Source organism: Papio anubis, chromosome 3, assembly GCF_008728515.1.
Source record: "Papio anubis isolate 15944 chromosome 3, Panubis1.0, whole genome shotgun sequence".
NCBI classification, from domain to species: domain Eukaryota; kingdom Metazoa; phylum Chordata; class Mammalia; order Primates; family Cercopithecidae; genus Papio; species Papio anubis.
Genome location: NC_044978.1, coordinates 182652583 through 182666128, shown reverse-complemented (window position 1 = coordinate 182666128; position 13546 = coordinate 182652583). Strand labels below are relative to the sequence as shown.

Genomic DNA, 13546 nt, shown 5'->3' with positions numbered 1-13546 from the left:
TGACCAACATCACTAGTCATTAGAGAAAAGCAAACTAAAGCCACAATGAGATATCACTTCTCATTTGTCTGAATATCTTTTATCAAGAAGATGAAAGATCAGTGTTACCAAGCATGTGGAGAAAAGGGAACCCTTGCACACCACTGGTAGGAACGTAAATTGGTACAGCCATTATGGAAAACAGTACAGAGATTCCTCCAAAAAACTACAAATATAATTACCATATGATCCAGCAATCCCACTTCTGGGTATTTACCCCAAACATCTGAAATGAGTTTGTTGAAGGGATGTCTGTAGTCTCATGTTTATTGCAGCATTATTCACAGTAGCTAAGATATGAAATCAATCTAAGCGTTTAACAGATGAATAAAGAAATTGTGGTATATATACATATATACAATAGAATACTATTCAGCCTTAAAAACAAAAGAGATTCTGATATTTGTGAAGAATTGGATGGAATTTTAGAACATTATGCTAAGTGAAATAACTAAGACCCAGGAAGACAAATACCATATGTTCTCACTTATATGTGGAATCTCAAACAATTGAACTTACAGAATCAGAGAGCAGAACAGTGGTTATAGAGGCTGGGGGTGTGGGGAATGGCCAAAGAGTATAAAATCTCAGACTAGAAGAATGTTTCTTCTTTTTTTGAGTTCTTTGCACATCATAGTGAATACAGTCAAAAACAGAGTGTTGGACATTTCCAAATTTTAAGAGAGTAAATTTAAAATGTTCTCATTCAAAAAATGTTAACTATTTGAGGTGATGGATATGTTAACCAGCTTGATTTAATTATTCCACACTGCATTCATAGATTATAATACAACTTTGCACTCTATAAATCTGCACAATTATAAATTGCCAGTTTATCATTATAAAAAGAAAAAAAATACCTTCACAGCAAAATTCAGACTGGTATTTTACCAAATATCTGGGTAATGTGGCCTAGCCAAGATGACACATGAAGTTAACCATCGCAGGGTACAACTTTGTTCTTTTGCATGTGGTTATCCAGTTGCCCCAGGAACATTCTTTGAAGAGACTGTTCTTTCCTTATTGAATGATCTTGGCCCCCTTGTCAATAATCAGTTCACCATAGATGTTTGGATTTATTTATGGCCTCTCAATTTTATTCCATTGGTCTATACATCTATCTTTATGCCAGTACCATAGGTTTTGACTTGTAGTAAGTTTTGAAATCAGGATGTACGAATCTTCCAACTTTGTTTTTGTTTGTCAATATTGTTTTGGCTACTTAGGGCCCACTGCAGTTCCATATGAATTTTAGAACACCTTTTCCATTTCTGCAAAACCAAAAGGCCAGTGGGGTTTTGACAGCAATTGCATTGCATCTGTAGATCACTTAATGGAGTGTTGGTCTTCCCATCCATGAACATGGAATGTCTCTCTGTTTAATTATGTCTTTAATTTTTTCAGCAATGTTTTTTAGTTTTCAGCATCCATGTCTTTCACCTTCTTGATTAAATTTATTCCTAGGCATTTTACTCTTTTGAATGTTATTGCAAATTCCTTATTTAAAACAACACCTAATTACATACAATGGAATATTATTCAGCCTTAAAAAGGAAGGAAATTCTGACACATGCTACGCATGGAGGAAGCTTGAAAATATTATGTGAAGTGAAATAAGACAGTCACAAGAGGATAAATTCTATATATTAGCTTGGTGCAAAAGTAATTGCAATTTTTGCCATTAAAACCCTAAGAAAGGGTCAAAATGGCGAATTTTGTTATGTATATTTTACCACAATAAAGAAGAATGTTTATTGCCTTAATTTCTGTTTACAAAAGTGTTATCTATCATTTTAAGGAACGCTGTAAAATAGAGACATACTATTTGATAACAATTTTTGTACTTAATACACTGGGGATGTTTTTGCATAGCATTAGGAGATTTTCTCTGTCATTATTTAAATGGCTAGAGTATTGTTTTTAACCAATCCCTCAATTCTGGATATCCATCCCTTCTCAAATTTTGATGATTACAAGTAATACTTCAGGGATAATCTTTGTGGATATATATTTGTGCCCCATCAGATCAATGCAACAAAATTCTGTAAAAGTCTACTGTGCTAGGACATGCCAGGCACTCAGGGTGCATCAGTGAATAAGTTATGGTCTAGTGGGGGAGACACAAAAATAACAGAAATCCCATTTATACGAATAACCCAAATAGGTAAATCTATAGAAACAGAAAATAGGTTTGTGGTTCCCCAGGGTTACGGGGCAGGATGAAGGAGATCGGGGGTGGAGGTGGCCGCTCAGGAGTAACAGACATCGTTGTGAGTAATGAAAATGTCACGGAATTTGTGGTGATGGCTGCACAATTCTGAATGTACCAAAAATGACTGTGCACTTTAGATGGGTGAGTCATAGGGTAATGAATTTTATCTCAATAATGGAAAAATAAATAACAGAGTAAGTCACGCAACATGCTGGTGGGAGATGGGCTTGGATGAGCGGTGCAGTGGTGGGGACATCGCAGAGGGAGGGACAGCAGGGAGGAGGGGACAGTACAGAGGAGGGGACAGCACAGAGGAGGGGACATCATAGAGCAGGAGACAGCATGGAGGAGGGAACAGTACAGAGGAGGGGACAGCATGGAGAATGGGACATCACAGAGGATGGGACAGCATGGAGGAGGGAACAGCATGGAGGAGGGAACAGCATAGAGGAGGGGACAGCATGGAGGAGGGGACAGCATGGAGGAGGGAACAGCATAGAGGAGGGGACGGTGCAGTGAAGGGGACAGCATGGTGGAGAGGATGGAATGGCCAAGAGAACACTGGAGCAGAGGGGACAGAGTGGAGGAGGAAACATCATGGAAAAGGGGACAGTGCAGTGGAGGGGACAGTGAGGCTGTAGGGATAGGACAGCCAAAGGGACTCTGGAGCGAAGGGGACAGCGTGGTGGAGATCAGGGCAGCGGGTGCACGGGGACTGGGGAGAGGCTGAGTGTGGGCGCAGGTGGATCACAGTGGGAGCGGGGACTGGGGAGAGGCTGGGTGTGGGCGCAGGTGGATCACAGTGGGAGCTCCGGCAAGGGTCTGAGCAGGGCCGAGATGACACCTTGTCTTGACACAGGTGGATGGGCGAGGGCCCCTGAAGAGGATCTGGCAACCATCCCGCAGGCCATGGGGGCGGTGGCTCCTGGACATGTTCTGGGATGGGCTGGAAGGAGGGGCCTGGGGAGGAAGGGAGGGGTAGAGGAGAGGGGCCTGGGTTCTGCACAGTTCCGGTCTGGGAAGCACCCGAAGCAGAGCTGTGAGTGTAGACCAGCGGGCGGGCGAAGTCACAGCGACGGGAGCAGCCAGCTCTGTGCTGATGGGGACTGAGAAGTGACCACTGGGTCTAGAGGTTTTATTTCATTTCTTCCTTTAAAGGAACTGTTTTAAGGCCAGGGCTGGGCACGGCAGCTCACGCCTGTAATCCTAGCACTTTAGGAGGCCAAGGCAGTCAGATTGCTAGAGCCCAGGAACTTGAGACGAGCCTGGACAACATAGCAAGACCCTGTCTCTATTTTTTAATTTAAAAAAATAAATAAAAAGTTTAAAAAAAAAAAAAAAGAAACTGTTTTAAGATAAATCCCCAAAAGTAAAACCAGTTTGTCGAAGAGTCTGAGCCTCGTGGAGACACTCTCCTCAGGACGCTTGTCTCCACCGGCAGAAGGGACTGACTGGATGCAGGTCTTAAGGAGGGGACAGGCCGAGGGGTTCAGGGCAAGTGGGGCCCCTCTCCTGCGGCTCAGAGCAAGTCCCCACAGGGATGACCTCCAGTTTTTGTCCTCACTGCCTGGTAAGGCCAGACTCTGCCAGGCTGCACCCTAAACAGGGGGCAGGGTCCCACCCAGCCCTCCCCTCCACCTCCCTGTGCCAACCTGAAGGCCTCGGTTTACCACTGCCTCTGCCCCAGGCAGGCCTCCTCTGCCGGCCACAGAGCTAGAGTTTCTGCTTTCTTGTGTCACAGGTGAGCAGCAGGCTCTGACCCTTGGCTGGGCTTGGTTCTGCCACCTCCAGCTGTTGACCCCCAGCAGAGCCTTTGCCACTGGAAGCCCCTCAGAAGGGGGCCGGAGCCTGGCCCGCAGCTTGTGCTTGGTCAATGTGGCATCACAGTTCTGTGACACGGTGTACTGGAGAAGGGACTGGGGCTCCTGGGCAGCAGCAGAGTCACGGGCAGAGCCACAGAGGAGCTCCACCCCCAGCTCCTGCCCCGCTCAGCGCCCCCGCCTCCCCTCTGCTCTCAGTGTTCCCTGGGGGTCACCTGGGGGTCCCAGGATGCCCACTTCACAGAGGCAGGATCCTGTGAGGGTGTGGGCCCAGGAATGCCGGCTACAGGGGTCTTCACTGCTGCAGAAGCTCCTGTGGCCCCTGGTCCTTGCTCGAGCCCTGGCCACGCCCCTGAGCACACACCACCTGCACCAATGTGCCCCCCTCCCGCCACCTGCACGGCTCCCACCTCTGGGCCAGCTGCCCTGGTGAGCCTCTCCCTCATGCCTCCAGCTCCTGTCCACCCCATCGGGTCCCTGCACTGAGTTCCCCTTCCAGCATCCAGAACATTCCACAGCCCTGTGGTCAGCCCACCTGTCCATCTCCCTGCTACAAGCATAGGGTGAGGTATGCAGCAGGCACTCAATACTTGCTCGCTGAGTGAACACAAGAAGGAGCAGGCTCTGGGCCCCACCCTGGGCAGCTGGGCTTCTGCCTGTGAGGCTCAAAGCGGTTGCTGTGGACGACGAGGAAGAAGACCGGGAGCCACTGGTGGTGCAGGACTGCAGGGCCCCGGTGAGCATCCCCGAGGGGTGGCCTTAGGAACAGCTGCCTGCTCGGCACTCTCCCGCTCAGCACTCACTTGCCCTGCTGGAGGCTCGCCGCACAGAGGGGTTGCAGTGGCAGCCTGGTGCACCCCACGGTTCCTCGTATCCGCAGCCTGGCTCTGCGGCTAGATGCCTGCCTCTGGGGGGCTCACAGCTGGCCACCCCCCTGGACAGGCCTGCTCCCTGGACTCCGGCTTTGGGCTCCTGTGCCTGCTCATCCTTCCTCCCTCCTTCACCTCCTGGGGGTCCCTCACTCCCTTTCCAGGCTCTCCCTCTGTCCTGAGCTGGAGAGGACCCCACACCAGTGCCTCCAGGAGGGGACCCACGGGACAAAGCCTCTGCCAACAGAAGCCCCAGCTTCCCTCCCCCACCTCCCTCCTTCAGCCTCCCAACGAGCACTGGCCTCCCTTGCTGCCCTTCCCTGACCCCCCACACTCCCGCACCTCCCTCCCCCAGCTGCCCCCACAATTCCCCCAACCTCCCTCCCCTGGCCTCCCCTCCCCAGTCCCCCACTCCCCTCCGCCTCCCCTTGCCTCCCAGGATGAGAGCTCAGGACAGAAGGAGGAGCAGAGGTTTGGCCACCGGCAGGTGGAATGAGGTTGGCAAACAGGACACAGATGATACTGGTGGGAAGCGGCTGCTGTTCTGTGGTCGCCTGTACTCGGCAAACGTGGGCAGCAGACTCAGTGTGAAAGTCCAGAAACACAGTGTGCCTGGGGTGCGGCCTGCGGGGAGGGTCACCTGGGGTCATCGGCACACACCAGGCCCGACCTTTAAGAGGAAGTCCAGCCAGGGCCTCAGCAGTGCGCTGACACAGGCATGAGTGGGCGTGAGTGGGCGGGTGGCTTGGTGCCACACCTCAAAGCACGCACGGAGAACTTTCTACAAGGACAGCAGAGCTGTTCATTTGCTGTGAGTGCCCTTGGGACAAGGAGACACCTGTACCCGAGGGAAAGGCTCACCGTGCCCTGCGCCCTGGCGGAGACAAGGCCGGCTCACTGGATCTTTGCTGTTGTGTTTTTTAAACAAAGAGAAGAATAAGGACCAAAATTGCCTGTCATTTTCTTCAAAGTGAGTTTGGCCACAGAGAGACACTTGTCTAGTAAAGAAAAACAATGTCACCAAATCCTGTGGCCCATGGGAAGGGGTGCTCTGTAGTAGCTTCCGGGTAGCCTCTCCCCACCAGGACACTTCCCTTCAAGCCACCTTGGAGGCCACTGGGGACACCCCGCCCTCCAGCCTCGAGGTCTTCAGGTGAAGGGAAGTTCCCCGACTCTAACGGGAGGAGGATATCCGAGCCTGCCTCCGAGCCTCCCTCTGGCGCAATGTGAGGCTCGCTCTCTCTGGTTTGCTAACTTTGAAAGACGCAACCTCTGTGAGGACAGGTGAAGAACAGTGCAGGAAACAGGCCAGGCCCTGAGCTATTGGAGGGGACTCTGGGGAGCCAGGGCCCGGCAGATAGAGACCACGCTGGAGCCCTCCCTGAGGAGGTGGCGCCCAGGACGTAGGCGAGTGGGCAGCCTGGCCCAGGGGAGTCCGGACTGGTCCCGGCAGCAGCCCCCATTGCTCCCCGCTCCAACAAGGGGTGATCGGCACATCCCGGGGTTAAGCACCTCTGTCCCCTACAGGCCTGGCCACCGGCCCCAGCCCACTGCACTGCCACCGCCCCACATGCTCCCACCTCTGCACCCCCATTTCCCACGGGAGGGGTATCCATGTTCGACCCCAGCACGCTGCCACGTGTGCCTGTGCCCCGGGGTTCCCTGGGGGTCCTCAGCACGGCCTGAGCCTGGGCCAGTCCTGGCCTCTGTGCCCACCGCACACTCCCTGACCACTTCACTGATGTCCACATCTCCACAGGGCATCTCTCTCAAGGGATCCCCATCCCCTACTCTGCCCAGTCCCACACCTGCAGGCCGCTGCCCACTGGACCCTCCCCACTCCCCGCCAGCTGCAAGCTCCATTAAGCTCTCTGTGGCCCACTCACTGTTCCGCCCCCGTGACCATCCGCCTGGCAGGGGCATGGGGAATCCCCGTCTAGAGTCAGGGTGTGGCTGAGCAGCATGGGCCAAGCCCCAGAACCCCTGGGTTCTGACCTTGGCCCCAAGCAGCTCAGAGCGCTGAGCGGGTGACCCCATGCCTCCTGCCTCGGTGGATTTCAGGCCTGAGCTTCCATGTGCTGTTTTCACGTCCTTGAGCCCCACAGGGCCCTACAGGCTGCCTTGAGTTCCCTGCTCTCCCAGATGGGCCCCGCTGGCAGGAAAGGCTCCACACAGCTATTCCCGCAGCCAGACCGACTGCCCCCACCTGCCCTTCAACCCAATGAGCTTCACCTCCCTGCCGGCCCCCAAATCATTCAAACAAGCCAATCACATCCTCCTGAGGGACCAGGGGGCACCTCGTCCTCTTGTCACCACCAAGTCTGCCTCCCACAGCCCCTGTGAGGCCACTCTGTTCCGAGCATGGCCCTGTGTGACCCGCATGGTCTCCTGTGACTAATGAGCTCACATGTCGATCTCACCTGTGCAGTGCCAGGTGCCAGGTGTTATGCCACCTTGCCCTATCTAGGGTGACAGAGCCTCCCTCACCAGCAAGGTGAACAGAAGGCACTCAGGACACGTGGTCCCTGGTCTGCTGAGGGCCGAAAGCAGGCCTGCCTGGTGACTGACCTGGGGCAGCCGAGCGGCCACTGTGCGGTAGAGGCGCCATGGAACAGCACCCACACGGGACCCGGCACCGTCAGCCCTGCCCGTCCTGCAGGTTTCTGCAGAGGGCCTGGGCACAGGAGGCACTCACCACACGATGGCCAGCCTGGGGATGCTGAACATGAGGGCAGGCTCGTAGTCATCAATCATGTCCTGGGTCAGGTACCCGAAGTCAAGGGCCCTGTCCGGAGAGAGGGACAGTGAGCAGCGTGAGGGCTGGTCCACCGCAGCCACAGGTCAGACCCCAGCAGGGATGGGCAGTGCGCTCAGTCTGCACCTGCGGTCACGCGTGGTGGCCACATCAAGAGGTGACACATGCCACCCCCGGTCCTCGTATGTGCAAGGGGCTGGGGCTGCAGGAAAAGGCCACGCACTTCCCTGAATGCCCTGGCAGGTGGCCCCAGCTTGACCTTTCCATCTGCCAGTCCCCACCTCTGTCCCAGGAGGCAGGGGCAGGGAGGATGTATGAGGACAGCTATGATGCCCAGCAAAGAAGGTAAGGCAACCCAGAGGACAGCTCTGCTCAGCCAGGAAACTGAAACAACTCCAGTGTCAAGAATGAACACAGAACAAAAACGCTGCCCCAAACAATTCAACACTTCCCTGAGAAACCAGCTTTATTTCCCCCCACCCGGGCCTGCACAGGGCTTTTCCTGCACCTCGTGAGCAGGCCTGCTGGCGTCGCACCTTTTCAAGATAAAAGGAATTTCCTGTCATCTTATTTTCTGATAATTTGAAATATCTCTCAAAGCATAAATAGTAAAAATTTGCTTTTTAAAAATAACAAACATACAATGTGATATTAGTCCATTTCAAATCTTCCAAACACCAAAGTACCACTCGAACAAGAGAAACAACGAGGTTACATCTTAGCCCCAAAGTCCGCTGAGAAAACCAGACTCCAAATTACTGTACAAAGCCTGAGAAGAATACTGATGGCTTCCCCCGCCCCACCCCCCACAAAAGAAACACTTGTTCAGCAGACTTAAAACCCAGCAACAACCCAATCCTGGCCTGGGGAGGTGAGGAGTGAGGATTGAGGAGTGAGGAGGTGAGGATTGAGGAGGTGAGGAGGTGAGGAGTGAGAACGTGAGGAGTAAGGAGCTGAGGAGTGAGGAGGTGAGGACTGACGAGGTGAGGAGTGAGGAGGTGAGGAGTAAGGAAGTAAGGAGGTGAGGAGTGAGGACGTGAGGACTGAGGAGGTGAGGAAGGTGACAAGGTTTGGATGTCCAACTCATCATGCCCGAGGCTTCTAGCGTTTGTCCCCTGACATGTGACTTCACCTGCAGGATCTGCCCTTCTGGCCGACAGAAAAGTGACCACGGGGCAGTGCAAGGGGACCGGGCAGAGGTGAAGGCAGGGGCGGCCTCTACCCTCTCCCACCTGTGAGGAGAAGCCGGATGTAATGTGGGAAGACATGGCTAGTGTCTTCCATCTGGGGCACTCCCAAGACACAGCAGGTTCCCCCAGAGCTGCCCTCTGCCCCAGGCCTGGAGTGAGGCAGGGACTCCCCAGATCCTGCCCCCAGCCCCGAAGCATCCCTGTCCTCACCTCTCCACCGTCTCGCAGAAGAGCACGATGACCTCCTGCTGCACATAGTACTCCCTGGGAGACTTCACAGGCACCATGGCTGAGACGTAGCTGCAAACACAGGGAGACTTGTTAGGCCGCACCTGGGCCGTGGCGGGGCCTCTCCAAAACAGAGGGTGGGGCATCTTCAATTAAAGCTGCAATACTGGGCAAGGTGGGGGCGGGGGCCCTCACACCTGTAATCCTAGCACTTTGGGAGTCTGAGGCGGGAGGATTGCTTGAGCCCAGGAGTTCGAGGCAACACAGCAAGACCTCATCTCTACAAAAAATGAAAAAGTCAGGTGTGGTGGTGGCATGCATCTATAGTCTCTGCTACTTGGGAGGCTGAGGTGGGAGGATCACTTGCGCCCAGGAGTTGGAGGCTGCAGTGAACGGTGATGGTGCCACTGCACTCCAGGCTGGGTGACAAAGCAAGAAATTGTCTCTTAAAATACACACACACACACACACACACACACACACACACACACCCACACACCCTACACCACCACCCCATTTCGGCAGTTTCATAGTACACAGTTCCTGCCAGCCAGGCCTACTACAGGTCTTCCCTTGAAACCCCAGCCCTGTCCATGGGGGACGGTTGTGCCAGCTCCCAGGGCTCACCCTGGAGCCTGACCACCCTGGACCCAGTGCTGCCCATGTGCAGGACCATCCCCCACCTTGGCACTGGCCTTAATGGGCGAGAGAGAAACGAATGAATGTATGCATGGGTGGGTGAACAACCCACAGCCCCACGTGGACCTCGACAGCCACGGAAGCCAGCCCAGGCTGGGCACAGCGGCTTGCAGGAGGCCTGCGGGTGGCTGTGAGAGGTGATGGCTTGTTCAACCCTTCCCCAGATGAGAGCACTTTCTTTTCTTCTAAATCACTAACTCTAGGCCAGGGGCGGTATTTCATGCCTGTAATCCCAGCACTTTGGGAGGCCGAGGCCAGCAGATCACTTGAGGTCAGTCGTTCAAGACCAGCCTGGCCAAAATGGTAAAACCCTGTCTCTACTAAAAACACAAAAAAATTAGCCGGGCATGGTGGCGGCCACCTGTAATCCCAGCTACTTGGGAGGCCAAGGCAGGAGAATGGCTTGAACTCAGGAGGCGGAGGTTGCGGTGAGCTGAGATCACGCCACTGCACTCCAGCCTGGGCAACAGAGTGAGACTCCATCTCAAAAATAAATAAATAAATAAATCACTAACTCTAATTTTTTGTTATGAAAACTGATTTAGAAAATCTGGGGAAGATAAGAAAATAAAACTTGATTGTCTGTGCTCTCGCTTCCTGGAGAGGACTGCCCTTAATGCATCGGTTGATCTCCTTCTAGGGGCCAGTAGATTACAAGATGAAAAGTTTTTATTAATTGGAACCTCCACAGACACCATCTGCCTCCGTTTTTTGTTTCTTCTTGTTGTTGTTGTTTTGAGATGAAGTCTCACTCTGTTGTCCAGGCTGGAATGCAGTGGCTGGATCTCAGCTCACTGCACCCTCTGCCTCCCAGGTTCAAGCGATTCTCCTGCCTCAGCCTCCCGAGTAGCTGGGATTACAGGCATGCACCACCACGCCCGGCTAATTTTTTGTATATTTTTTAGTAGAGACGGGGTTTCACCGTGTTCGCCAGGATGATCTGGATCTTCTGACCTTGTGATCCACCCGCCTCGGCCTCCCAAAGTGCTGGGATTACAGGCGTGAGTCACCGCGCCCGGCCTCTTTTTTTTTTTTTTTTTTTGTGCTCTTGTTGCCAAAGCTGGAGTGCAATGGCGCTATTTCAGCTCACTGCAACCCTCGCCTCCCAGGTTCAAGCGATTCTCCTGCCTCAGCCTCCCAAGTAGCTGGGATTACAAGTGTGTGCCACCATGCCCAGCTAATTTTTGTATTTGTAGTAGAGACGGGGTTTCACGTTGCTGGCCAGGCTGGTCTTGAACTCCTGACCTCAGATGATCTGCCTGCCTCGGCCTTCCAAAGTGCCAGGATTACAGGCGTGAGCCACCGCACCGGCCTGGCTGCCTCCGTTTTCTTCTCACTTCCTGTGAGGTCTCATTCATTCCAGAGGCATCATTCATTTCTGCCCCCTTGGGCCTCTCCAAAGCCCTTCCCCCTGGAGGCCCATGGCGGCCAGATCCCCACCTGTGTCCTCTATGCTCACCCCAGTCCCTGGAAAGATGCCCTCGATCACCTCCAGGCTGTGCTCTCCAGGGCTTAACCCCACCCACAGGCGTCCCTGAACCCGCCTGGCTCCTCCCTCTGCGGAATTTTCCAGCTTGAAGTATCAGGGTGAGCCCGGGAAGGTGGCACAACAGTCCCCGAGCTCATACAGCCAGGGCTGTGGACCCACAGCCGCAGTACCTGAGCTCGAACTCGGCGAACAGGACGTCGAAGTGCCTCAGCGCCTCCCTCATCTTCTCCGTGTAGGTGTTCAGGTCCCGCAGCGCCTGGTCGCGGAGGGCGCCCCGCACGTCCTCCAGGCTACGTGTCAGCTCCTTGGCCAGCGGGCGCATGGCCATGCTCTCCAGCTCCCGGTTCATGATGATGGAGCCGGCGGCCAGGCACTGTGGGAGGGGAGGCGCTCAGGGAGGGGCCCGGGGTGGGGACCAGGCTCTCAGGGGTCGCCGTCCGGGGGAACCTGACTGCACACCTCGGGGACCCTCTTCTCACCCTGGAGCACAGGCCGGCTCGTGTTCCCGGTCCCCGCAGGAGGTTTTTCTTACATTCAGAGCAATCGTGAGGGCGATAACCAATGTCCCCCAACGTGACCCACGGGGTCCTCGCAGGGCCCCAGGAGTAGGGAGGGAAGGCTCCTCCGCACCCACAGATCCACCCACGTCTGCCCTGGGCACTGCCAGGCAGCTCCCCAGTGTGCGCTCAGCAACTGGGAGTCTCACCAAGCTGCTCTCTGGCACGGGGGCTGAGTCCAGGCCCTGGTGGACCTGGTGTCACAGGGAGGCTCGTCCAGGGCCTCACCAGGGTTAGGATAGAACCAATCCACCTGGTGTCCCCTCAGAGATGATCAAGTGACGCAGGACAAGCAGCCATTTCCCAGGTGACAGAATGAGACACCTACTGATTTCCCAGGCCCATGCTACGGGTGGGCTCTGAGCTTGGGGCACCAGGACCACACAAGGAGCTGTGCCCGCCCCGGGCATGCATGCCCCTGCCAGGCCAGCCAGGCACAGAACCCGCTCCATCCCATGACTGCCCCAGGACCCACTCCACAGAGGTGGAAACTGAAGCTGGGGAGGAGACAGAACCTGCCCGCGGGCCCCTGTCACTAACCCAAGCCTCGGCAGAGGACACCCCAACCAAGTGGCTCACAGGTGGGGTGGGCACGGTGGACACAGGGATAGGGTGGCATGGGATGAAGACTCCACACCCCAGGGATTCCTAGAGAGGGGAGGCGGGGAGGATGGGGACGGGACAATAGAGAGGGCGGTGATGTTGGGGCCAAGGTCAGGCTCCAGAGCACGGCGAAGGGAGGAGGCTGGGAGGTCCGCATGGTGGGGGCCTGGGGGAGACTGTTCCTGCCACCTCAAAGGGCGCCTTCCTCTCTGTGACTCAGTTTCCTCATTGGGAGATGAAGATGAAGATGACAGGCCAGATGTGGCCTGCATGGGGCTGCAGCACAGCTCCCCAGCCCCCGCTGCTGCCTGTGCTGCAGGGCGGGAGGGGAACACTTGTTCCTGATGAGGGCATTACTGCCATTAAGAACCACTTTTAGGTCCTGGCTGTCTGGGGGCCTGAGAACCGCAAAAACATCACATGGGAAATTTCATTTGTATATACAGTTTGGGGGGCACTAGTTCATGGCTTTCCCAGATCCTCCAAGGGTGCACTGCCTACCAGGCTCAGACCACACCATGTAACCCAGAGTGGACGGAGCTCTTCGAGGAGACACCAGGTCCCGGCACCTGCAGGCACCCATGCACAAGGTTCGCAGGGACACGGCTAGACGCCACCCCACATCAGGACCTCCAAACCCAGGTGGCCACCCGCTACCTCGGCACCGAACCACAGCTGGCCGGCCAGGTTGTCGTGCCGGATCTCCTCAGGGAACTTGACGCAGAAATCTCTGGGGGCACGGTCCTGGGGGATGCACTCATCCATGATCTGGTTAATGATGTTCAACACATTGTCCTGAAACAGAAGACAGGAGAAAGTGCGCCAATCGCTGTGTCCAGCTGGCGGCCGCCATGTACTGCTGGAAAACACGCACGGTGCATGTTACTATTTTTTAGGATTATTATTAAAGTGACAGAGGAGGCTAGGCACAGTAGCTCATGCCTATAATGCCAGCACTTTGGGTGGCCGAGGCGGGTGGTTTACCTGACGTCAGGAGTTCGAGACCAGCCTGGCCAACATAGCAAAACCCCGTCTCTACTAAAAATACAAAAATTAGCCGGGCGTGGTAGCGCACACCTGTAATC

The 13546-nt window shown here is 54.7% G+C and overlaps 1 protein-coding gene across 2 annotated transcripts in view; it reads right to left on the bottom strand.

Annotated features, from left to right (window-relative positions):
- The window catches only part of ZFYVE28 (zinc finger FYVE-type containing 28), a 145523-nt gene that overhangs the window by 57413 nt on the left and 74564 nt on the right, over positions 1–13546 (bottom strand). For both annotated transcript variants that reach the window (XM_031664780.1, XM_003890889.5), the window contains exons 3-6: positions 13119–13256; positions 11472–11674; positions 9096–9185; positions 7636–7725 (exon numbers count right to left, since the gene is read on the bottom strand). In XM_031664780.1, coding sequence (XP_031520640.1) covers positions 7636–7725; positions 9096–9185; positions 11472–11674; positions 13119–13256 — 521 coding nt within the window. The remainder of the gene's footprint in view (positions 1–7635; positions 7726–9095; positions 9186–11471; positions 11675–13118; positions 13257–13546) is intronic.